Here is a 26,137-nt window from a genome sequence, read left to right on the forward strand (position 1 = left end):
ATTCACACGACTACTGGCCCATTCACTCGTTCTGGAGTCCACCTGAGTTGTCTGATACAGCAGTTTGCTGGAAGCATGATGCAAGTGTTTGAAGGTCACAGGTGTTAGCACTGGTATTTGAAGCTTTACCATTATACAGTGTGATTTTCTTACATTTCTGACAGAAGTGTTGGCTTCTCACTTCACATAAACTGCATTGTAGTCTATCCTGCATTTGCTCTGGATTGTCCTCTAGCAACCTTCAGAGCAAGTGTCTGCCTGTCTGCTGTTTCATCCTGTGCCCTGTGGTCCTGAGCACTCTTAGTCCCAGTGTTGAGCTCCCATCACTACAACAGAGACCCTGCAAGGGTGAGGACTGTGTAGTGATTGTATCCTATTCTAACACCTTGTTAATGTTTTAGTGAACTAAAAAACATCGGCAATTAAAATAATTTTGGAAAGTAAGATTGCTTGCTTGTCAGTGGAGGCGTGTGCCTTTATGGGTACATTGCCCTTGTAAATCCTATTGTCAGGCCATGGTGATGATTTTATACAGATTTACTAAGCTCACAGATTCTGAGTGGGAGTATGTATAAAGAAATGTAAATTTAAAACTCCTCCTGGTTCTTCAGTCTGCTAAATATTTATAAATAAACTCTCAGATCACTGGTTGGCCTCTGCTGAGATTGGTAACAACAGCATCAATCTGTGCCAGCTGTGACAGTGCTTTTGAGACGCAGGCATCTCTCTGCTAAGAAGTTAACTGAAACTCCCTTCACAACTCTTTACAATATTACCTGACAGATGGGTTTTTCTTTCATTCATTGCCAATCCAGGTCATGCTCTATTTGGTGGCATAGGGGAAAATCTCTTCATGTTATTTCTAGTATCCCTGCTTTTGCAAACCAGTACCCATCATATTTTGCAGTAAATAAATAGCACTGATGGAGAAGAAAAATATTAGGCACTTTAAAAGACCTTTTTAAAACTGATTTTTTAAAGTAAGAGATAACATTTTCACAGGTATGTTCATGGAAAAAACACTGTCCAGGTTAGGGCAATAACCTGAGACCTGAGACAGCTGCTCTTCACGGCCAAGAAAGTCACCAAGTCCCTCTCAAGTTTAGCTTCCTTTCCATTATGTAAACGTACCAGCTTCTCTGTTGTTTTGTTGGGATTATTTTTTCTCAAATATAATAGTGCCAATGGTCTAAGTATGTTAGGGAGCAGATCATCAAGTGTTAGATCCTTCTTCAAATTTTTCTGGGTTTTTCCACAGGGCAGAGACTGGCCCTAAATGTTTAGAGTTGTGCAATACAACATAGTTGTGCAGTACATGCATAGGAGAGAAAGCAGTTGAGGTAATTCAAGGTCTCAGTGTGACACCTATCCCTCTCCCTTTCTTGATCAAAATTAACCTTTTACTTCCTTAGGGAGGGAAAAACAAAAAAAAACAGATAAGGTAGTTATTGGCAAGCACTAACCATTGAATTATGAATAAGGATTTGAAATAATACATATTAAAGAGTTGGGGGAGAAAAGGGATGGCTCTTGGTTATTAGCTGCAGTCTTACTTTCATTATTTGAGGGTCTCTGGGTTTGCTGTCCCTGCTGCTGTCACACTCCTGTGCTGTTAGTGAGCTGTTTGCTTTGATTGCCAGGCAGAAGGGAGCTCTTTGTTTACTGCACAGGATCTGGGAATATAGAGTTCATTCTGAGGAGAGAGCTGAATTCTATTTTAGCTGTGTCCTGTGAAAAAGGATATAAATATGGGTTTATTTGGAAGTCTCTATTCCTAGAAAATATCTCACTTGAATCAATTTGATATTTATACAAAGATGTGAGCAAAATTGCAGCTTGGGTACAATAAGTACAGATGTAGCTGTTACCATTACTGATCATTTGCTCAATACCTCACTAGTGAATTCAGCAGAAAAATATAGTGAAATGTAAGGTCACTAGAATTTTTTTCTTTCATTTTTCACTTCCCCTCTCTGCTTTGTTCCTCTTTTTTTGATTTGTATCTCTTTTCATCCAACTGCATTTCCCTCCCTGCAGTAATTGCCATTTCACAGCACACCCACACCTTCCCCAGTCCATCTGTTAAAATGATCAACAAAAACAGAACCAGCACTCACGTTTAACTGTCATCATTCCCTTCAGTGGTGGAGCTTGAGAAGATTAATGGTGGGGAGGGTACTCAGAATTATTGTTGCTGGCCCTTTCCAGCCTTAAGAACCAGGAATTACCTTTCTTTGTATGATTCATATGTGGGAACAAGACTTTATTATGTCTTTGTGGAATATTGTTCACACTCGCTGTGTGTTGCATAGCCTCAAATGCAGTTTGACATCCTTGACCACTCTCATTTACTGGGCCTGTTTTACTAAACGTGCTGTAAAATAAAAGAATTTTTGCTTTTCTTTCATTAAACATAAACATAAACTTTTCATTAAAAGTTGATGCTAGCTCCTGGTGGTGGCTTTTCTGACCACCTATATTTATGAAAGGTGAAATCAAACAAAGAATGAGTCCTGAGATGTTCAGCATCTGAAAGATTCTGTCTGAATAGTATGGCCTAAAAGAGCTTCAGTTAATGTACACAGATGATGTCTAAGAAAGGTTGTACTGGTCATCTGCATATTCTTTAGAGGTAGTTATAATTACTAGGGAGGAGGATTATTTAAGCTAAAGGAAGTAACAGGCACAAAAACAAATGTATGTCAAATGGCCTTACAGGAAAGTAGGCTAGAAACTAGAAGAATTGTAGGTATATCAGTGGGATTCTGGGACAGCCTTCTAGTAGGAATAGTGTCAGGAGGGAGAAGTGAAATAGTAATAAAGTTTGAGAAGGCTTATGGGAGGTGTGCTCTGGGTGCCTAAAGTACTGCAGGATGAGGTTTATTTTAGTTATGTGCTCTTCAAACGATTCAGCATTGCTACATCAGAGATTTACAGCTCCTGTGATAGAAAGCAGTTGCTTTCTCAGCCAATATTTTCTTCTCCAGAAAGACAAAGGCAAAGGGCAGAAGTACTTTTCTTTTAAAGATGGATGAGCACTATTGAAACTTTGTTTCTAGAGCAAGGGGGATCAGAGCAGATACTGCAGAATAAGCTATTCCAATAAATCTGTTACTGTTCTAGTGTTAACATTTTATACTAGAGTAGCATGACTTGTCTTCCATGTTGGGTGTCCACATAGGTGGAAATACCTATCACTGAATATTACCTAAAAATTCCTTGAATTACACATATTTTCAGAATCTCATCTCTGCTTTCTGATTTTGTTTTTTCTTGGATGTGATGAATGCTAATGTTGACCTGCAGAATCTAAAGAATGTTGCAAAAATGAAGGAGGGAAATCTCACCTGATTAATTTCTGTAAAAGGTCTTATGGTAAGGTGTCTATTCCATCATTTAAATTTTCTGAATTTATGACCTGTAGAATTGAGGTAATTGTCCAGTTGATGTGCTTAGGCTGCCAAGGGCCTTTTCATGCCCTGTGCACGTAGGACAGTGATACTTGGCCTTGTCAAGGTCCCTGGAGGCTGCTTTAGTACAGCTGTACTGCTGAAATGGGTCATGGTTTTTCCAGTGCTGTTTGCACTGCCAGCCTAAGCCCTGTGGCCAGGAAAAGCCTGTGTCTTAATGTGACACAGTAGGTTTAAAGCTCAGACTAGGGAATCTCCTGGATGAGGAAGATTCATTTCAGGTGTGGGTGCACAGATGGGTTTGAGGCTGTTTGTTTTCTGGACAGGGAAGTTTGAAATTTGACACGAGTTCAAGCCCAGAAGCCCTCATCTAGATCCACAGACTTTGAGAAAGTTTTTCTTCAGGTCAGAACTTTTGAGCTTGGCAACCACTCTGCTGAGATCAGTGCCGAGGATGTAGACAGAGCTGTCTTGTTTTCCATCTGCCTGTCTATCTCCATCTGTTGTTCCCTGCCTTAGAATTCAGACGTAAGCTCTTTGTGGGAGGAGACCTCTTTTTCTGATGGGCTTGTGCAGCTCTTTATCACAGTGAGTCTCTCATCTGTGAGAGAGGCTCCTCCAATGCTCCTTCAGTGTACAAGTTTAATATTTGGAAGTATTTTTATGTAAAACCATGATAAAGGAATTAATCCTCTGTCTCCTTCCATTACAGCATCTTAGCCTGCAGAAATCTCTCTGACTGTGCATGTGCACTGGGTCTGAGCATGTTTTGTTGTTTCAGAGATGATGTCATGAGACAGTTGCCTGCAGTGACTAGGAGACATTAGGAAGCAGCATTTTTACAATTCCATAAAATGGTATTAAACTTGGCAAACTCATGTGCAAACAGCAAGAAAAACCCTCTGGGAAGGGTTGTTAAATTCCTTCATCACTTAAATGCATTTAAACATTGTGTTTAAATGAAGGCAGGAGTGAGATTAGCTCCCACTGTGTATCTCCCTCCCCTGCACTGCACAGTAGAAAGCATACAGACTTCTCCTTGTCAAAACCAATCGCCCTCCCATAACCCTCCTGTCACTTTAATGCAGACAAAAAGCAACAAAGCATTAATTAATTACCTTTATAACAGTAGTGAAGATGTTGGCAGCAGCAAGCACACTTCTAATAACATTTCAATGCAATTGCATTTGAATCAGCATAGGATTTGTAGAATACTTTTCATATCTGGAATATCCCAGCATATTTCACAGCAATGGTTTTGGTGTGGATTGATTGTGTATGTAAACAGTAGCCATGAGAGCTGTCATACATCTTCAAATGTGTATCTAGGTGCAATGGGGCTTCTCTTTCAGAAAAATGCTGTGTGTTCATTAGTTTGAAGGAGGTTGATCAGCAGAGATGGGCAGAAGGCATATGACATCTTCTCTGAAGGAGCCCAGAGGTTCTGTGACTAAGACATGAACTGGTGACCTTCTTTTCTTTCCCCTCTCTAACTCAGAAAGTGAAGTGCTGTTGTCTGCTTTGCCATGGCATTTTTGCATATCACAGTCACACAAGAGCACAGTGTCCCATGGAGACAGGAAATGCAGCAGGAGAAGCACGCATGAAAGAGGCTTGGACATTGCATAGCTGTATCATCTGCATCTTGTCTGAAACCATTAATCTCTCTAACCCTCCATGTGGTGTATGGGAAATAATGAGTAGATGTAGTTTTACCAGCACAGGGGGCACAGTCCACCCCTTATCAGATCCTCACAGAACTCTACATCTATTAAGGAACAATTCTAAAATCCTGCCCCATGGAAGCCTCTCCTTATGTTCTGTGGTTGTACCTCAGCTTGCACAGAGCCAGAAGAGGGCTGTGTCTCCAGGCTGTTGGGGGACCTCCCAAATCATATTTTTATCTCAGTGGGAGATGGCATTGTGTCAGGAATACTCCAGCTTACTCTTAATAGTGCAGGGGTTAGAGGACTTCCTAATGCAGGGGAATTGTGATGAAGGGGAATTACTGTGGAGGGCTGAGGCCACAGGTAGAAGCTTTGCAAGTCTGCCTGGGCCAGTGGGTGTATGTGCTGGGGGCCTTGGTGCTGGTTAGAAGACAGATAATGTGAGTGCCAACTGCACCTGTAATTGCAGTGTGGATATAGTCTAGGGTTTAAAGGAGGTTGTTTGTTTCCCACACTGTTCCCTCCAGTCTCCTGTCCTGCTTTCCAAAGCTGTATTCCATTGTTCCTTTGTTTTCAGGGAAAGTCCTGACTCACTTGAAAAAATGATCTCATATAGAGCCAAACTCACATCTTACTGGTTTCCCAGACATGGAGCTGTTGTTCCATAGCACAGAGGTCTCTGATTCCTTGCTCTCTGTGGCAAACACTTTATATCTCTGAGATTTTGTTGTTTGCCTGTTCCTTATTTTTTCTTTTCTTTTTGTTTCTTTTTCTCCCTGATTCTTATTATTGTGGAAGTGGAATGTAATAAGGGCAGGACAGCTGTTGCCATTCTTCCTGACCATTGTAAAGGGTCTGTGATTTCCTCTCATATGAGATTTCTTCCAGTCTCTCCTGTCTTTCCCCTGAATATGGCACAAATGTGAGCCCATGTGCAGTGAGTATGCATTTGTTTCTGCACCTACAAAGGTGCTGCATAGTGATGAATATAAGAAACATTGCCCACATAACAAATTATCCCTGGGCATCTAAGAAAACTTATTTTCTGTTGTGATGATTAAAACAAAACATATTTGGAAGGTTCTGCTGTAAGTATGTCATATGAACCTTCTGTTCTCTCTGCTGTTAAGGATTTCTCTTGGAAAAATCATGTTGTCTTCCTGTGCTTGTGGATCATTGTAATGTTTGTGGAATCTGCCTTCCATAGGTAGACATGGCTACTTTGAGCTGTAATCAGTTCTTCATTGCATAGTGAGATTCTCATGTGTGAAACAGGAAAGAGGGAAGAAAAATAAATTTGTGGTCTGGTGTTTGGGTGCAGAATTAGTAAATTACATAGAATCTTACTCTGCTTGGTCCATGGATTTTGATGATAAATGTGAAGACAATCTAGAATGAGTCCTGTATCCGGGAAGGTTATGCCATAGATGCACAGATTATTTTGTCTATTATGTGTTTCAACCTATTTTCTTCTTTCTTCCTCTCTATTATTCTGTGAAACAAAACTAGAAATACAATTTAAGTGTAAAGGATCAACTATTATGCACATACAGAAAGGAGCAGTTAGATTACAGAGGGAAGGACTTGGGAAGGGAAAAGTTTGAATTTCCAAAAGAATTACCTTGGAAGCCTAGCATCTGCCTGGGATTTGCTCCTGATTGATGCATTATGTCTGGAATTAAACTGTCATTTCCAGTGGGATGGGTTAGGATGAGCAACTCTTCATGCAGCAAAGTTCCTGTTGTATGCATATGTCCATCTCTGAAATTTTATATTTACTTGAATAAGCCTTGAATAAGGATGACTTGTGGAGTTACCTTTTCTATTTTACAGCACTAATTCCTTGTTTTCTTTCTTCTTTACAGCTAGAACATATTCAGAAACACATATGGTATATGTAAGTAACTTTTAAAATTTTTTTTGCATACATTCACTGTTGATTCTAGTATTCTAATGGTCTGTGAAGAGACCACTAGAAGAGTGAGACTGGAGTTTGAAAGCAGGTTTCACACATGTTAGAAAAAGGGGCAGAGAACAGAAAGACATCTAATTTATTTTTACCCTTTGCTACTCATATAATTGCATTTGTATGTACCAACCCAGGAAATTTTTTTGTACAATGGCTAACAACTGTTTGAAATAAGACATTCAGTCCAGCATCTTGCTGTGTTAAAGAGATACCTGCAGGTGATCAGCAAAAAAATACCCAGCTAGCAACCATATTTAGTTTGCTATCCAAGTGCTACAGACAATCCCTTGTAATACCTTCTTGACAAGAAAGCTTTCATTTGTTCCTTCTTGGCATCTTGGCTTTTCTCTGAAGTAGAAACAAAAATGATTATATTGATAAGTAAGCACCTGTGAGCAAGAGCTTCTCTGTCTCATAATCCCCACTCCTTCTTCATAGCAAGCTAAGAGGCTTCTGACCTTGTAACCTGTTGATGTGAGAGTACTTCTGTGACTTGATTAAAAACAGCACTCCTGACAGTGAAGCAGGAGGTCTGTGAGAAAAGTACATGCTTGTCTGGTGGTTTGGGTGTAAGGAAGATTGATGACTTTTAAAAGTGACCTTGCTCTTTGTGTAGCCTTAGGAGCATTTCAAAAAGCCTAAAAGTAAATAAACTTTTTATACTATGATATCCTCAACAAACTAAGGAGATGATAAACATAATAAACAAGGAAATTATGCTTGGATACATTTCTCAGGGTCAGCATTTCCCCAGGTGGGTGATAAAGAAAGTCCTACATTTATAACCCCATCATTACTCTTGAGAAGTACTCAAGGATGATATGAACTGATATATAAGCCTGAAAAAACACTTTTTCTTTATCTGTTTGTTTTCTTGTGGGCCATGTTCATCTCAAAATGTGTATGACTTCAGTAGGACCTGAGAGGGGGTTCAACAGTTTGTTGAATAGCTAAGAAAAAAATGGAACTAAGAAAAACTTAGTTCACCTGAAGTAATATCAGCACTGCCCATGGCTATTCCATGCTCTGTTCATGTTCTACCAAACATGGCACCTTTTTAAACCAAAGAAGTACACGAGGTTTCCTGCACATACTTTTTTTTTTTTTTTAACTCTCATGGGTAAATGCAGAACAAACAGAGTGGGGAAATCTCTAATTCTAATCCCTGAAATCACTACTATAAGGTCTTGCTAGCAATTGCAGAAGTAAATGCTGTTTACATCAGACTGGACAGGTAATTCTCCTCTGTTTCTTCATGGAGTGAAATCAGCTGACACTCTGTGCTTTTATCAGACTGGAATAGGTAATAAAATTAAAAGTCATTGATCATTTATTTTGTTATTTTTCCCTTCCTCAAGACTTTTGCCTGGAACTTTTCACTTGTTGAAGGACTGCTGTCCAAGGCTCACATATGCAATTGTGCAGGTGTAATTTCATTACTTCAGTCTATATTTAGGATTTTAAGACTTTTTTCTTTGGAGACATAAACATCTGAACATTTTCTTATACTACTCAGTGAAGGTCAAACTCACTGATGACTGGCACAGTAAGCTGCATCTAAGGCTGTTTTCAGAAGTAGAAACAGTTTTGCAAAAGCAAGTTTCCTCTAGACTCCCAGGGTAGTCAGTGCAGAAAGGCTCTTCCAGATGTCTCTTCAGATTGCCTAAAAAGAAGTTTCTACTCAAAATAGCTTTTTTAATGAGTTTCTTTCTCATTTTCTCTGTACTGGCCATGGATTGACCTCAGGAGGTTAACATCCTGTGGCTAATTTTAGTCAGTGAATAACCTTGCCGCCTCCAAAACTCAACTGCTTTCATCTGGAAATGTTTCACAACCTCTTTGCATTCATTTTGCCTGGAAATACTTACACTGAAAGAGAGGAAGGGGTTGTAGTGTTTTATCCTATGGCTCTTTTGCTCACCTCTTAATTTTTTTCTTTATTTTATCTACTATTCTATGTAAAATCTTCATCCTTTGTCATATATAGGTTACTGACCTGAAAGTTGTACTCAGAACATCACTTAATTCTTCAAATAAATATCGAGGCTACTGTAAAACTGAAGAAAAGATTTAATTGCAGATTTAGGCAGGGAGAGAAAGAGGTCTTGAAAGTTGAAATCATGATTCACACGCCTAAAAAAGGAAGACAGAAACCTCAATGAAACCTTTCGTCAGCAACCTCCAGTTCTTGCTCTCCCACCCAAATTAATTCAGTGAGGTTTCTCAAGCCTTTTTAATTGAAATAATTTATTTTAACCTCAAATGCAGGTTATCATAAACCAGAAAATAAACAGCAGTTATTTTCATATTTTTTAATAAAGTAAGGGGGCAAATAAAATTACCTATTATGGTAAATACGCACTCCTATAACACTGAGTTATTGCCTTAATTGTGAAGGTACCACACTTACTAAAACAGGAAAAAGAGTAAGTGTGCTGGTTCTGCTTTGCTGTGCACTGATGCAAATGGGCATCTCGGTGAGATTCATGAGAGAATTGCATGGAGAGACTGAAAAAGTTCACCCTGATCAGGAATCACAGCTATTGTATCCACAGATCCTCACATAAGAGGGTGGGTTTTAAAACAGCAATTGCATTCATGTGGGCCTTTAAAAATATATACGTGATTTGCAGTAGTCACTATGTGACATTGTTTGATGTCTGTGTGGGCTGCAATGCAACAAATTTGTCACTCTGCTAGACTGAGAATGGAACAGGCACTGCAGTCATGCCAATCACAACCCAGACCCGGTGATTTTCGTTTCCTGAAGCTCTGAATTGCGCTGCCAAATGACGAGACGCCTCTTTGCAGATTTTACTTGTACCTGATGAGGAGGTGTGAAAATTCCTGACTGTGTCTGAGGCTAACCAGGTGCAGGGCAGAAGGAAATGTCACTCTGGAGTGCACGGAAGATGACAAGCTGTGCTCTCTAGAAATGGCTCCTGTGCTGTTTGATACAAAAGAGACTTGTAGATTCTATTCAGACAAGGGCAACTAGTGGGAAACCCAGGTTTCCTGGAAATTTTCAAAGACAATTATTCTTTTTAATCTCTTTAAATTACCTTAAGGACATCTGCTTGTAACACGAATGATTAATTAAGTCAATACTTTTCAGAAGTGAACTGTAGATCATTAAAAAGCAAAAACACTCAGCTGCTGTTGAAAGGTCGATCCTGCAAGAATTTATCTTAATGACAAGGTCATCACTGGATTTAATAGTGCAAGGTTATGAACTAATCATTGCTTATTACCTTCTGAGAACTAGATCTTGATCCTAAGAGGTAGCAGTAGTGGCCTCTTAGAAGGAATAAGATGATTCTTTAGTTGAACAGGGATTTTTGAGTTTAGCCCTTAGATTCAGGACCCTGGTGGTATTGCAGAAGATACAGATGCTTCTGTGAGACTCACAGGGGGCATAAGATGCTGTGTTTCAGTGGTTTAACACACAAGAACAAATCCTAAGGAGCAGATTCTACATCCTCTGTGTTTACTCCTAGTCCTCTAAATTGAATAAAACTGATCAGGGATGTATGTGAGTGCTCCTTGTAAGAGAAATGGGATCTGACCCATGGAATGAACACCAGTCTGACTGCATGTCATGTATCCAAGTAGGGCTGAGCACATTTTCATTGTTTCAAAAGAAGATGAAATTAACATCTCTTAGGAGTCTTTTTGCAAGTGGTATCTCACAAACAGAGCAGATGCCTCACAACTGCATTTCAACTTGCATAAAAATGAATTGCAAGCAGCATTCAGCAATCTCCTGTGATTGTTGCAGCATGTGACTGTCCTATCCTGGATACCTTGACTTAGTATTGCCTTCTTACCTCAGAGGAGATAATCTGCACTGGCTCTTTTTTAAGGTGCATTGGCTCTCTTTTTGGTACACTGGCTGAGAGCTTAGGGTGATGTATATGAACCAGAGATGATTTCTAACTTACACAAGAAAAACTAAGGACATTAGGACTGGAACTCCTTTTTCTGTGTAGATGCTTGGCTAGCTTACATTGAGTCAGGAACATTTTAAATTGTGCAAGTAACTTCACAAGTTGTGGCCATCTTATTTCTTCCAGCATCAAAAGGAAGGATCTCTAGTCCAAACACAGCCCCATAAACAACAAATGGTGTCATCAGATGCAATTTAACTATTCCTGATTCCTGTTGTCCATGCTGGAAGCCTGGACCCAACAGTCACACATTTGCACCTCATAAAGGAAAGGGAGGACCCCACTCGTGGAGCAGGGAAAGTTGCACAAAGCAGCTATTGAGAGATAGCAGAGGTTCAGAATAGACAGTTTCTCCAAACAAAACACCACCATCACCACCACCAAACCCACCTCTTTGGGTGGATGGAGTTTACATGAATTGCTCACTGCCTACCGAAATAAAATCAAAGGATATTCAAGATGTCTGCAATATATAGTCAGTTAGAAATACCCTGACACCTTGACCTGTTTCTTACAGTCAGGGCCTTTAATTACAATGAATAATCAATATTTCCTGGGCCTAGTGAATGGGATGACATAATTGTGCAGAAAGCCTGTGTTAACTACATTTGAAATAGTAATATGTTTTACTGTTAATGGTGTGTTCTGAGGTCTGCCACTGGCTTTGGGCATCGCACTTGAGCCAAAATTTTCAAGTTTGCATGTCTTAAGAGAAACAGAGATTGTCATGTTTGGGTGTGTAATTAAGCAGCGTGGTTTTCACCCAAAACCCTGTCAAGTGGGAGCCTGACCACTGAGGTCTCTTAATCACATTGGAAGTGTTAATGAAAGAAACTGCTGCAGTGCCAGTTGTAATCAGATTTGGTGAAAAATAGTGATGGTTTGTTCAGAGCTCCTTCTTCGAAAGGGAATCATTCAGCTTGTACTTTTCAGCCTGAGGTCTGGCCAGCTGATGAGGCAACAGCTCTAAAAACATGTAGTGTTTTATAAATGTTTGGCATTAGGATGCTGAACAGCTGCTTCTATTACAAGGGCACTGGTAAGTGAAGTTCCTATTGCCTTGCTGACTGAAGACAGACATTTCTCATTAAAGACCCAAATCCACAACCTGCTGGTCAGTCTTAGCCTTCATGGCACTTTCTTATGAGAATATCTGTCTGGTTGGAAGCTCTGGTCTCTCAGTGGGAATTTAGCAAGCTGTTTCCATCTGTTGCTGCAGGCTGTGTTTCAGAGTATGGGTTCATTTGTGACTCATGTTTCTTTTCTCTCCTTTCCCTCCCCCTTTCTCTCTCTCATCTTCTTTCCTCTGCAGAGGGGGTAAGAATGAGCCAGAACCAGAGCAACCAATCCCTCGAAAGGTGCAGATTCGTTCTCTCCCTTCCTTGGAGGATATTGATCCAGACGTGTTAGATAGCATGCACTCGTTAGGCTGCTTCCGTGACCGAAATAAACTCTTACAGGACTTGTTGTCGGAAGAGTAAGCACTTGCTCAGTCTTCATATCAGCTGGGTGTCCAGGGGCTGGGATGCTTATGAACCTGGGGAGAGGTAGAGAGCACTTTAACTGATTTCTCTCTCTCTGAGTGACTGGTAAGAATTTCTCACCTTTGGCTGCTCATTTGCTGGTGAGGTGTTGGGAGCAAGAACTGAGCCTTTCTCACTCCATGGGTCAGAAGCTCACAGCCTGACCAGCAATGGAGGCCAGGCCAGGTCACTTCATTAAAATGTGAGCTGCACAGTCCACATTGGGAGGTATCATTGCTAATATTTGTGTTGGATATGCCTTTGTTGGCAAATTTTTATTTCTATCAAGCCTATGCCTAAGAGCTGGTGTATCTCCAGAGGTGTTAAGAGGGATATGTAGTAGAAAGAGCACTTAGAGGCTCAGGAGACCTGTCTGGCTGCCACTCTTAGTTTGGACTTCCTGGGAACACATAACCTCGACTGTCCTGTGCCTCTGTTCTGTGTGTGTAACATGGGAATCTTATTTCCTTTCCTCACTAGCTGCTTTTTGGAGACAGCAAGGGTCTCAAAAGCTCTGTGGGCTCTGTATCTAGCTGTCATGTACATGACCACTTCCAACTCATTTAGAATAATTAGAACTGTTTATTAGATGAGAAAGTTTTATGTCCATGTTGACCTTTCTTTTCTTTTAAAATGTAATTTTTTTTTTTTTTTTTCAGAGAAAACCAAGAAAAAATGATTTATTTTCTTCTGCTTGACCGGAAGGAGAGGTATCCTAGTCATGAAGATGAGGATCTTCCCCCTAGAAATGAAATAGGTACTTCAGATATAACCTCAGTCATCATGAACCCATCTGAACTAGTTCCTTTTCACTATTTTTTTTTAAATTCTAATTTTATTTTAATTTAAACCCAAACCCTACTACCATCACTGTTACCTTCCCACTGAAACAGTGTACACAGCACTGGTGAGAATCCTCAGCCTGGATCAGGCAAGTCTGTTCCTTGGTTAAACTAGAAGGCTTCATCTTTCAAGGCATGTCTGTCTCACAGTGCAGAAACATCCAAATGGGTTTTGAATGGGATCTTAAAATATGTGCTGTGAACCCACAGACTGGCTTTATGCAGGCAGATGAGGTTCAGTAGCAGTATAATCCAGTAGGAGAATTTTCTGGTTACAAATCTTGCAGTGTTGCAGAAATGCTCTCATGAACTTCAGTAAGAAGCTGTGTAGCTTCACCTCTCTGCAGTTGTATAGGTGCACATTCTCTTCTCTGTCAGTGAGTACATGCACTGCTGAAAGTATGAATCATAAAACTTAGCTGTTTTATAGTACATAAATCAAACCCCCATGTTTCTAGATTTAGAAACATTTTAAAAGCTTAATGCACAATAAGATTATATATCTTATAAAGCTCTTGTGATACCACTTTATTCCTATATTTATTCATTGTTTTTTTAGAGTGCTGCTGATCACTAATCCAGACAACAGGAAAACTGCTCCCCAAGGAGCTAACTACATAAGTGACTTTTGATTTGCAGACAAGTTTAATAAAGGATTAGTCATTTCTAGCAATGATTTGAAACAGAGTTTAAAAGTGTGGCTGTTTTCAGGTATTGTACTTCAGCACTTTGAAGACAAGAAGCAAAGTGCCCTTTATTTTCACTGGAAAGCCTGAAATCTCAAAAGCTTTCAGGGCAGTGCTATGTTGCACTGCATTTATTAATGCTTCATTGAATTATAAACCTATCCAAGTTCCAGGCTCCAGGCCCTATAATTTTGTAGGGAAATCTCTTCTATGGGGGAAGAGATGAAAGTTCTTAGCTAACACTGCAATTTTTAAACTCCTACCTGGATGGAGCTACAGAGAGCATGTTAGCAGGGATCCTGATGAAGATGGGTAGCTGTGCCAGCTGCAGGTCCTGTGGTCAAAAGCCCCTTGCTCAGTGCAGTTTGTCATCTAGCAGTCTGCTAATCAGCTTTTGACTCAAACAGATTATCCTGCCATGTAAGGGCAGCATCATCTTGTTTTAGAAATGCTTTTGTTATAAGAAAAGAAACAAGGTGACTCTAAAATCTTCAAACCCAGCATCTAAGTGAATGTCTAGCTATGCCTTGAATGCATTGTATATCTCTTCCACATGCCAAAGCATTTTCATGGTTTGAACTGAAATATTATGGTCCACTCTTGTATATTTTTGTGCAAGGAGTGAAAACATTTTCTGACAGGGAAATACTGACTGTATCTATGTGTCTCACCTGCACATTTGAGCATTATTCTTTGAGCATTTGTGTGTTGTATTTCCTCTTCCACAGGGGGTTTCCACGTCCTCTGTTCCCAGCGGTATCTCTGAGAACATGGGGCAAGGTTTAATTAGGAGCAGTCATGTGTCTGATGAATATCTCATCATTAGCCATTAGCAATGGCCTTGCACAAACAAAGAAAAGAAGAGAACAAGTAACAGTTTAATAACAGCAGCTTGGCTAAATCATGTTCATGAGAGTTGTGCCTTGTCTGAGCTCTTGCCAGAAAAAAAAAGCATCTGAGAGTATTTTTGCTTTTTTCTCTTTGTTGACATATTAAGTCTCAGAAAGGATGGATACAGGTAAAAATATTGCCAGCTGCAGCTTGCCCTTTCTTCTGGTGTCCCTTTGTCTGTATCAGCTGTATGAAGTTTCTTCCAAGGGCCAAGAAGTGCTACTTCCAACATTTTTAGCGTGCAGCTCCATTTTCTTTGCTTGAAAACAGAGAAATGAGAAACTTCTCAGTAAAAGGAATGAATGCCAACTAATGTCTCCTTGAGAAAAAGGATTTTGTGAGGTAAATTTTCTTAATTAGGCAGAGAACAAAAGGTTGGACCAGAACAGATATAGAGGATAGAGATACCTCATCCAAACTCAGAAGGTGAACCTTTATTTCCCACCTTCCATGAGAAGGTGGATTTATAATTGGATCATTACCTATATGATTCAATCTTTGTATGTAAAAATCCTTAGGAATGGCTTTGCCTTTCTGATGTGAAATAAAGCAAAAATGCATCCTTAATACTGTCACTGGACACTTGATTTTTTTGTACCATGTTCAGAGAGTCAAAGAAGAGAAAGGCAAATCCTGGATATTTTCCTATTTTTAATTCCTGGGCTTCTGCAAAATCTTCTACAGCTTTTGTATGGTACCACTTTAGTCATTATGACAGGACTTGTGTATATTTAACTAATTCTATAGTATCTTTAGACTTGACAGTGATGGTACCCTGTCATTTCTTAATCAGACCCTTCTAAAAAATATGTACAATACTTGCTAGTCTCGTCCATGTGTAGGGTAGGATTGTAGCCAGTTTTAAATAGGCATCAAATACCTTTATTAGAAGCTCAACCACATAAATGCAATGTATTATTGCATTATTTGCAATACAATATTTGGTTGTATTTTCCATCCAACTTTTGTGAATTGCTGTTGTGTTTCACCACCTGCTTGTTTTGCTTATTCTCTGTCTTTGATAGCTTAAAATATAGATTAGAAATCAGTATCTTCCAGCATCTTAAGCAGCAAGGACTGATATAAAAGAATCATTTATCTTGTTAGCAATATCCTTCTCCTGCTCAATTGTTCCATTGATTCCGTCATGGCCCCTCTGGCTAATGTCCTTCTCTCAGGTTTTCTCTTTCTGATGGCTGGACAAAAGACTGTCATTCAAGTTTTTAGCTAATTCTTCTTCAGATCTCTTATTTGCTGTCTTTTAAAGTCCAGTTTTTTTAAAAAATGACCTATCACTTTTGTAAATGTCACTTGGCTGATTTTCTATTTCTGTTTTGGACATGCATGTTCATATTTTTCTTGTCTTTTTCTTGTTTAGCCTCTATTGTTTGAGCTTATTCATCACCATTCTTTTGACATTTGATGCTTTTTTCATCTTCCTTTCTTTTAAACTGCATTATTTTACCTTCCTTTTTTTTTTGTCTGATATCCTGCTACAAAACTTGTGTCCATTTTCTATTATATATACACTGTGAATATCATTGTTATTGTGTTACTGTGCTGTAGATACACTCCTGAGCCACTAGTTGTTCTGCAGCATGAATTCTTTCTTATATTTTGAACTTGCTTGAAGAAGGAGTTTGAAATATCTAAACCTTATCCTAGTTTTCTTTTGACCACTTACATGTGTGCAGCTGAAGTCACACAGCATAAACACTTTATTTGGTTTATCTCCCTTTGTTTTTCTGTCAGCTTTATGCACTCTTTTTTTCTTATCTGGAGGTCATTGCCTATAACATTTTCTGCTATCTTTTTGTTACTGGATAGCAGTGAGATACAACTGCACTTTTTTTCTAATTAACTTTTAAGAGGAACATTATTGCTGTTAACTCAAAGAATACTTGGGTATTACTGTAATGGGGTCAGTTGTTATCACTAATCCATTTGCATTGAACCATCTTTGCTTATGCTCCTTGTTTCAAGGATAAGCTCTGCCTCAAAGAGATCTTGTTCTAAAAAACATGATGTTAGATAGAAAAACAAGCACATGGTGGGTGTGAGAAGGGCAGGATAATAAGAAGCAGGCAGTAGAGGTAGAATTGTCAAGTGTGGTATTTCTGGTTTTGCACAGCAATACTGGCAGAAAAAGAAGCATTAAGGACTGGGCACTGTGAGCTTCTTTCTTAACAGCAGGAGTGAAGGATGCCTTCTTTTGCAAGTGGTCACTCTCCACTAAAATTAAAAATGTATCTATAAATAGAGGCAGGGAACTGAAGTAGCCCAACCAGAGGAAAGAAAATTCTTCTGTATTTTTTATGCACTTCTCCTTTATACTGTTTTGATGCCATGAGAGGTGTTAGCAGGAAAACATCTCAGCAGGTCTGTATTTGGTTCCCTGCTTCACTATGAAGGTGTGGATGATTTTGCAAGTCATCTTCTGCAATGCATTTTGGTATCTAAAGACTCCTTCCAGTACAATTCAAGTGTTCATCAGAACCTCAGTAAATATTTGTAAACATCTTTAGGAATTAATTACCTTTAAATATCTCAGTCTTATATCTCAGTTTTCACTCTGCAAAGCTAAAGTAGCACTTTGATACCTCATAGAATTGTTACACAATAAAAAATGTAAAGCACTTCATTTACTATAGTAATAAAAGCTGGTGTGGATCTCATTGAAGATTCATCTCGGGTAGACAAGCATGTTTAATTTGTAATGCTTCTGAAGGAGAAAAAATATAAATCATTGGGAAAAAACCTGAAATCTATCTTGAAGATGCAAAAAAAAGGGGTCTGTTTCCAGAGCAGAATGCAATTCTGAATTTTGAGTGTACTCATGTCCCCGTGTCACATTTAATCTGGCTGGCAGGGATGTGGAAGGCAAGCTCTAGCAGCCTGAGTACATACACAGGATCCCTAGAAGGCTCATGCTCTGCCTAACAGCTTGTGCTATAGCCCATGCTGTCACCTTGTATCATCCTGTTATTACTGTTATCAGCTTTGTAAGCTAATTTCTGCAAGCTATGGTACAGTTGTACCTCTATTTTACAGTGCTCATAATACCTTCAGGGCAGTGGCAGGGCACCTTCTCTCTGCAGGTGGGTTGCAAGTTATGTCTTAATGCTTGCAAATTTGGAAGAAGGGAGAGACTGCAAATATTCACCTCCATCCTGAAGAGATCTGTCTTTGTAAGGGAAGTGTGAGAGTGAAATTGTTGAGAGAGGATTTAGGCAGCCTGGGTGAGGTAAGTCACAGCTGAATTCAGCTGACAGCGTTTTCTTTCCGTGCAGATCCCCCCAGGAAGCGCGTGGACTCCCCAATGCTGAACAGGCACGGGAAGCGGCGGCCGGAGAGGAAGTCCATGGAGGTTCTCAGTGTGACAGATGGTGGATCCCCAGTTCCTGCTCGCAGAGCAATTGAAATGGCACAACATGGACAGAGGTGGGTCTCTGCTTCACCCAGGAGCTCTGGGTCTGCACCCCCTGCAGTGTTATGCATACCAAGGAGCTCTGGGGCTTTTCTGTTCACAGCACTCATTACAACTTCCAGTCACATTTGCAACATGATCTGGCAGCCAGCAGTGCTTGTGTACACAGGACCAGAAGTCCTGCCAGGGACTTCAGGGTTCTCTTTGCTTGCAGCAATTTCTCAGGAAGCCACCATGTCCTCTGGGCAAGACTCATCTCACCTGTTTTTAATTGATGAGGACATGGTCATGCAATCTAAGCTTGTGATACAGGCTGACTGGGCAATGGGGACACATAAGGGCTTTGGGAGGTCTCAGAATCATGTGTCCTGTCAAACAGGAGAAATTACCTTCTGCTTGTTCTTCTCTGTCTCCAGAACCTACAACACAAATCGAGGTAACTATCTTGGATTAGGTTCCTAGCTTTTGGGCATCTGAAGTTAAATGAACATCATGCTCCATGTGATCAAAACAACTTGAATCTGAAAAGCCTTGTCCAGGCATCTGTAGATGCCTCCAAAATGTGGTGTGAGAGCCAGAATGCATCTGAAATTGCACATAAATCACCACATGCGTGGAAAGTGATGAGATATGTGTAATTTGCTTCTTTTCTATCAAAGAAAGTATCAGTCTTGTGGAGAAGCACCAGAGCAAAATGGTGTCTCCTCAAGGGAAGTTCTGGGAGTGTAAGTGAACTGTGGAAATTCACTTATGTGAACCATGGAAGTTTATTCCTCAGTCCCTATGACTGGCCTAAGGGAAGCCACATGCATTTGGTTTGCGTTAATCAATCAATATAAAAGAGCACTTCCCATATATGAATGATGATGATGATGCTGTAACTTCTGTTTCAGTTTTGACATAATTTTTTATTTGTTCAGCTCTTAAGGTCTGTTAAAAAAAAAATAAAAAAAAAAAAAGCCTGCTGTGCCCAGAAGCTCCCCTCCCTTTGCTGACTGAGAACTGGGAGAAGAACATGAAATAATTCCATAAATATTCCAGAGGCCCCTAGAATTGCTGGGACCTTTCCTGGCAATTGTTACAGTTCTATCTACAGTGAAGAAAGAGTGGTGATTTCCAGAATCTGCTAGGACTTATTTCAAACTGGGTATTTGGCCTTGAGGCTGCCATAAAGACTTATTTACATATTGTAGGTTGGAAACCTGTCTCATGTGATTTGGTGTGAGGTGTGGGTGAAGGAAGTGTTCAGGACAGGGTGTGCTCAGTGCTCCTAACAGGTCTCAAAGGAGTACAGATGAGCACAACACTGACTCCTTGTTCCACCTGCAATGTTTGCTGCTGGAGATACATGGAGCCTCAGGCAGAGGCAAATCACCTTCCCCCACCCCAAGACTCCTTCACAGGGAGCGTCCCACTGGATGGAACAAACAGGAGATGTTAAATTGATCACAGCATTTTCTGAGAGCTGAAACCTTTTCTTCCAGCTCTGACTTTCACTTTGGATTCAGAAGTCCAAAGAGGCAAAGCTGTGTCTTGCTATCCAAAGTATTTCTTTTGCTTTTAAATGTCTCACTCGATTCTGCACCCAAGGTAATAGTTGAAGTCAAAAGGTCTGGGGTAAGTTCAGAGCAGAGATATATCCAGGCTACATATCAGAAACAAAGGGGTTTGGCTTAAGGAGGAAGCAAAACCTGCAGGGACAAAAGAGATATGGAGCAATGCATGCCACAAGTCAGGGACAGACATGAAAGTGTGATTAAGGGTGGAGGAAGGGATGTAATAACACCATGATTGATGATGATGGGCATGTAGTGCTTGTTTTCGAAGGGGTTAAAGGGAAGATGTTATTTTACTCCACGTGTGAGCTTCCATAATTCATCCCATCCGCATCCAGAGATGACAGTGGCACATTTTGTGTTGCTGGCAGCACAGTCGTTTATAACACGAACTGGCTTCATTAACGAACCCCAGTGCAGGGGGAGTGTCTGGGGACGATGCATTGCTGATGGGACACCATCTGTCAGAACAGCCAGTAACAAAGTGACAAGTGCCTTCCACCAAGAATGGGGATTTTTAATGGCTAGTTGCATATTATATTCCATGAAATGACCCACTGACAGTGGATTTTACAGCAGTAGGGTTTAGACCCCCAAGGAGGATGCTTTTTTAAGAATTACTTTTTTTTTTTTTTTTATCCCAAGAGATGGCTATTCATTGCTTTTGTCCTACAGTAGAATAGGAAGATTGACCTGGAATCAGGTTCTGCTTAGGTCCTGTTCAGACACAGATGACTTGTGCAAACATCTGGAGACAGTGCCATTGCTTCATCCTTGAGCTGGCAAAGATACACTTCTAACCAGTAGGCAAAACACACCCAAATGTCTTGTGATTTATTCCTGCTGTCCTCTTTCCCAGTAGTAAACAGATGTTTGCTTGCATAAAGAGGATTTATGTTACAACCTCAAGTTTACATGTCTGTATCATGATCTGTGCTTTTGGTAACCATATGGGGGCCCTACAAGTGTCTGGTCTTGGCTTGTTTAGGGCATATCTTTCCACTGAAATTTAAAACTTGGCAGCCTCCAGCCCTACAGGCTGAGAGAGTATTAAATGAAAAACATAATTATTCAATGACTTGGTTTAGAATAATGGACAAGGGAAACTCACACAAAAGCTGCTTGAAAGGAGCTTACAGGCTCCTTGAAATGCTTGTGCCCACCCCTCCAGGTGTTCTCCAGATCTTCATAAATGGCAAAGTTGGTATGTACAAACTCTTGCCCCTCTAAAACTGGTGACTAAGTTCTCTGCTAGTTGTCAACTAAACGGGTTCATAATTATATCTTAATTACTTCTGCTGTTCTGGTATCCCCACCTCTCAGACTATCTGGTATTTCATTGAAATGTCAGAAGAAAAGAAGTAGGTTCTGAGCTTAGTTTAACATCAGCTAATTTGTCCCTTGTGCTAAAGTCACACGGATTAGGAAAAATTCCATGGGAGCTGGAATCCAGTGGGGATATGCCAGAATTTTTCAGCAGCTTTGCTGTGAGAGACCAAAAACCATTCTAAAATGGGCTTCATTAACTATTCATTTTCTTCTGGTTTTTGAAGTGGAGAGCTTGCATGAGAGATCAGCTAACATTAGGAAGCAGTGTTCTGTGAAACAGTGAAGCATATTACCAGTGAAATATATTACAGGGAGCTGCCCTTTTAGCAAAACAAAGGGAATTTCACTTCTAAGCTGCAGGGATTCAGACCCAAGATGAGAAAGAAGGGCATTTCTCTATACTCTGAGTATAGGGAAGAGAGTTGGGAGTAAAGTGGTAATGGACCCTACAAATTAGAATACAAAATGGATTACTGTTCCTCTAAGAGGCTCCATGGTCTGATTTTAACCTTTTCTGAGAGCATGCTTAGTGTTGAGGTCTTCTGGAAAAGTCGTGAGTAATGAATGCTTTGCAATTAATGCCTTCAGGCATGTTCTGTTTTCCCTGGATACTGTGACAAAGTAGATGGTACCTGGGTTTTAAATTGGATAAGGGAGAGCAGGGTTTAGAAGTATGCATGGGGGAAGTCATCTTAGACCTCAGATGTCGGGGGAAGATAATGAACTTGAGCACTGTGCAGGCATGAGCCATGACTGTAAAGTAAAAGAAAGGTTTTTCAGAGCATTGCTTAAAAAGGGGAGGATGGGTTGGGGGCTGGGTGTCCAGCATTGCTACAGGTGACTCTCTTTTATAAAAATGTCCACACTAGTAACTGTGTTTTCTCGCTTTGTTCCTGCCATAGTAAAACAATGTTCAGTAAAAGCCTGGATATCTCTGAAGCCAATCCCAAATTCAACAAAGAAGAAAGGTATAAAAACTGACAATATGTTCCTCTCCTTTACCTCACTGCTGAGACCTTAAAGATGCAGTACTTACCTTCTCTGTGTGGGGACAGAGCTGTTCTCTCTTTTCTCCTTAGAGAGAAGCAAAGAGGTGGGGTATTTACAGCTCCACACTATGTTTTTGTACAGTACCATTCATTTGAGGCTATCCCCAATGCAGCCTTGGACTGTACCAATGATTTCCCCACTAAAATTTCATCCTACTGCTATTTCTGGTTCAGTTCTGCCATGAGTAGAAGTTCTGCCCAGGGTAGAAGATGTATTTGCTTAAGATTTCTTTGTGAAGGATTGGAATATAAAACACTAGGAAAGCCCAAAATGTTCCACTCCCAGCATTAGAAACAGCAGCACAACTGAGTGAGTGACAGCAGTGGTTGGAAACTTCGGAAATTCAATCTGATAGACAAACTATTAAGGACCTCTGGTAAGAGAAAAACTCTTTAAGACTACCCGGAGGACACAAGAGGAAAACGTGATTGAAAAAGGGGTTTTGGAGGATGATCCTAATCTAGGGGTTCAAGTAACAGATGCTGAAGAACAACAGAAAGGGTAACTCCCAGATGTCAACAGAGGCACAGTGGAAGACAGGTAGGCCACTGCATTTATGGACTTTAAGTGGACTTAAGTGGGTCCATGACACATAAAAAAAGTTCCTACTTTTGTGAAGGTTTTTAGTGTACTTGTTGTTTCTAAAATTTTGGTATCAGAGGAAGAGAATTTTTCTCTGCGTTGAAAACTGGCATCCCAAAGGATAACCCTTCATCAAAATATAATCCTTAAACATTTTGGACAAACACTTAGTTTGCCCAAAGGTTATGAGTGTGGCATATGATTCAAAAAGGGAGAAGCAATGGCTTCCTTAAAGGAACCAATGGACTTGGCAAACCATGCTTATTTCCATTTCCCCTTTTCATAGAAATCTTTCTGTATAGAGATAAAGGTGGCCTTTAAGCCTCAGGAGATTTGCAGGATGTGTGAGGGACTGTTTTAGCCTTTTGCAGTCTGAGACAGTCTTTTGTGGTCAGTGTTTCAAGTCCTGAGCCTGCCACAGTGAGGAACCTCATGCTTCTGCAGGAGAGATTGTGCCTCAATGCCAAAATACCAACAAGCATTGAATTGGACATGAATTGTTAGCAACCTTGTAGTTTCACAGCCATGAAGAAGTAGTGGTTATGCAGCCTTCAGCTTTCCTGGGCTGTTAGCATAGACATGGAAATTCCTGTTCCTTTCTCTGATTCTCCCTATATGTAAGTTCTGTTCTTGAACATGTGGCACTTCTTGCATTAAAAGTTAGTCTAAAGTTACTCCAAAGATGAGCGTTTTCCTAGTAATTAGGAATCAGGTGCAGTAAAAGAGATGCAGAACTTTTATCTCTAGCAGGAGTCTTTAAGTCCATGTTGTGAGCAACATTTCTTGGCCTTCTGTCCTTCTCTGGCAGCTGCTACAACTGTGTTAGGAGCAGAAGAAATGGCACTTCCATATCTTCTGTGGGAATTTCTTTAATCCACATAGGCATTTTGTGTTCCCTCTCAATAGACAGCAGGAGGAGAAGGTTAGAGCACAACATGAGGATCACCCACAGTCCTGCTCATTCAAGGACCAGGCTCAATTTTTGAGGACAACATTCAGTGTAATCTTACCTGCCTCCCACTTCTAAGAGTTCAAACGAAGGACCTCAGTGGTGGAAATGTAGAGAACCTGGATTCTAGATCTGTGCACAACCACATGAAAGGAAGAGATAGGCAGCAAAGAGGACCCTGCAAAATGGGGTCACATAATCAGGGTGGTCATCAAATTTTTGTTCAGTGTTTGATTGTCCAATTTTATTATACCTTTTTTAAAGGAATACTGCATCTTTAAGGGTCCCTTCCCTCTAGATGCACATGGTTGTCTTAGTAGCTGAGGCCACTGTCCCTTTCTTTTTCTTTTTCTTTCTGACTTTCTTTCACCCCCTCTTTCAGTGCTTCTCTTCTTCTGTATCTGGGTTGCTGCAGCTCCGTAGTTCACTTGCTTCAGTATTATAGGGAATGCACATGTCTGCGCTTCTGGGTCTATTGTGTCCTGGGATTGTTCATTTTTTTTTAAACCTCATTTCCCTTTTCTTTACCCTATTGTCAATTTGCTTTCCATTCTCTTTGTTAACCTCTTCAGTGCCTTCCCGTTGGGAAAATGACTTGAAAGAAACATTATTGAACCTTTTTGCACCCATTCTATTTACATTTGACTATTCTGCATGTGTGAATATGGGTGTATTTTCCATATAAATATACACACAGGTTCCAATATATACAATGGGTGTCAATTTGCTCTTCTCAGTTACATCACTGTAGATAGATTGGTGCAGGTACAATTGAGGACAGCATTTGTTCCTAAATATATACATATATTTGTATATATATGAATTAGATCTTACCCAAATTTGCACTCCGCTGGCTGAAATATAAATGGAGTGTCACTCAAACACATGCAAAAGAACTGACTGTAATGCTTCTTTCCACTTCTGTATCAATGCATAGCACAACAGCTTTTTTGTCCTAGTCTGACTACATTTTCATTTGAACTGTTCTCAAAACTGCCTTGGTGGCTCAGCCCAGTACTTGCAATGTTGATGTAACTGGAGGCATGGCTAGTTGCACTGAGCAGTAAACTGTGAAATCTACTGGGCATATATTAAATTTGGCATTTCTGTCTTGTGGCGAATGGATTTTCCTCACCCAGCCAGAGGTATCTCTGGCAGCTTGGGAGCCTCTTATTGAAAATGGAGAGAATGAGAGAGAGAAGGTGACAGAGAGGAAAAAAAGCGTTGCATCCAACTTGAAAATAATTTGGCTTAATAACACCAAACTGTTTTTTTATTTCTTATCTAATCTTTGTTAATGTGAAAAGGTGGTGACACCTTCCTGAGTTTGCTTACCTGCACTCCTGAAAACTTAATAACCTGACTATTCTATTTCCATTTTGAATGCTTTGGTTAGTAGATAAGAATTAAGAATAGTGACATTTTCAATTGTCACTAGCCTTCAATGTCAATGTGCCAGAGATTCAGTCTGCTTTTAGAACTGCTTTTTCAGACTCCTTTCAGCACAGCATTGATTTATTCTCCATTCACATTTGAAAGATTTCCTTTGCAACCTACAAGACCCAGAGACTGAATTTATTTTAAATGAAAAATGAGATCTTGGAGCACAAGATGGCATCCACAGAGATAAGTGCTGGGTTGCTGAGCTGGTACGTTCTAGCTGATCTAAATTCCTGACTATAAGACCATCATGACTAATAAGGCAGTAGCAAAGCAGATTCACAGCTTGAGCTACAATCTTGTACCCTGGGCTCCCAAGCTGGCTCAGAAATGCATGCTTTAATAACCAATACATTTCACAGTTCATTCGTGGCAAAAAAAAAAAAGTACTTCTTACCAGGCCAGCTTGGGGGACAGAGGGACACTGCACTGAACAAACTGGGGACAAAAAGAACAATTTCCTGGATAACAGTGTGATACAGCTGTGCCTTATGTAAGAGGCAGAGAAGAAATGCTGCATGAAGTATGAACCCCCATTGCTCTGCTGACTGCTTTAATTTGAATTTGGCTGGGATTTTTTTTTTTTTTTTTTTTTTTGCAGCCTTAGTATGTGCCTCTCCATATTCCCCAGTGCCAAAGTTGGATGTGTCTGCAATATGTGAGTGGGACAAAAGTTGTTTTCTGGTCAATTAAACTGTCCCCCTAGTGTTCCTGGTCTCTGGAAAGACTTAGGCACCAGTGGCAATGATTATGACCGTTCAGTTCTCCGAACAGTATTTCACTCTGCTTTTCCTACTCTTCTCTCCACCTGCCTCCACACCCCTCTCTCTTTCTTTCTCTCTCTCCCTCTCTCTTTATTTCCCTTTCCG

At 40.2% G+C, this 26,137-nt stretch overlaps 1 protein-coding gene across 21 annotated transcripts in view; it reads left to right on the forward strand.

Annotated features, from left to right (window-relative positions):
• BRSK2 (BR serine/threonine kinase 2) overlaps positions 1-26,137 on the forward strand; it is a 304,732-nt gene that overhangs the window by 235,191 nt on the left and 43,404 nt on the right. For 15 of the 21 annotated variants that reach the window (XM_079310032.1, XM_079310048.1, XM_079310040.1 and 12 more), the window contains 5 exons: positions 6,943-6,974; positions 12,306-12,470; positions 13,176-13,273; positions 18,226-18,376; positions 22,150-22,215. In XM_079310032.1, the coding sequence (XP_079166158.1) occupies positions 6,943-6,974; positions 12,306-12,470; positions 13,176-13,273; positions 18,226-18,376; positions 22,150-22,215 (512 nt within the window). The remainder of the gene's footprint in view (positions 1-6,942; positions 6,975-12,305; positions 12,471-13,175; positions 13,274-18,225; positions 18,377-22,149; positions 22,216-26,137) is intronic. The other 6 variants (XM_079310051.1, XM_079310045.1, XM_079310046.1 and 3 more) reach the window with 2 other exon arrangements.

This window comes from Erithacus rubecula (genome assembly GCF_903797595.1).
Source record: "Erithacus rubecula genome assembly, chromosome: 6".
Lineage (NCBI taxonomy): Eukaryota > Metazoa > Chordata > Aves > Passeriformes > Muscicapidae > Erithacus > Erithacus rubecula.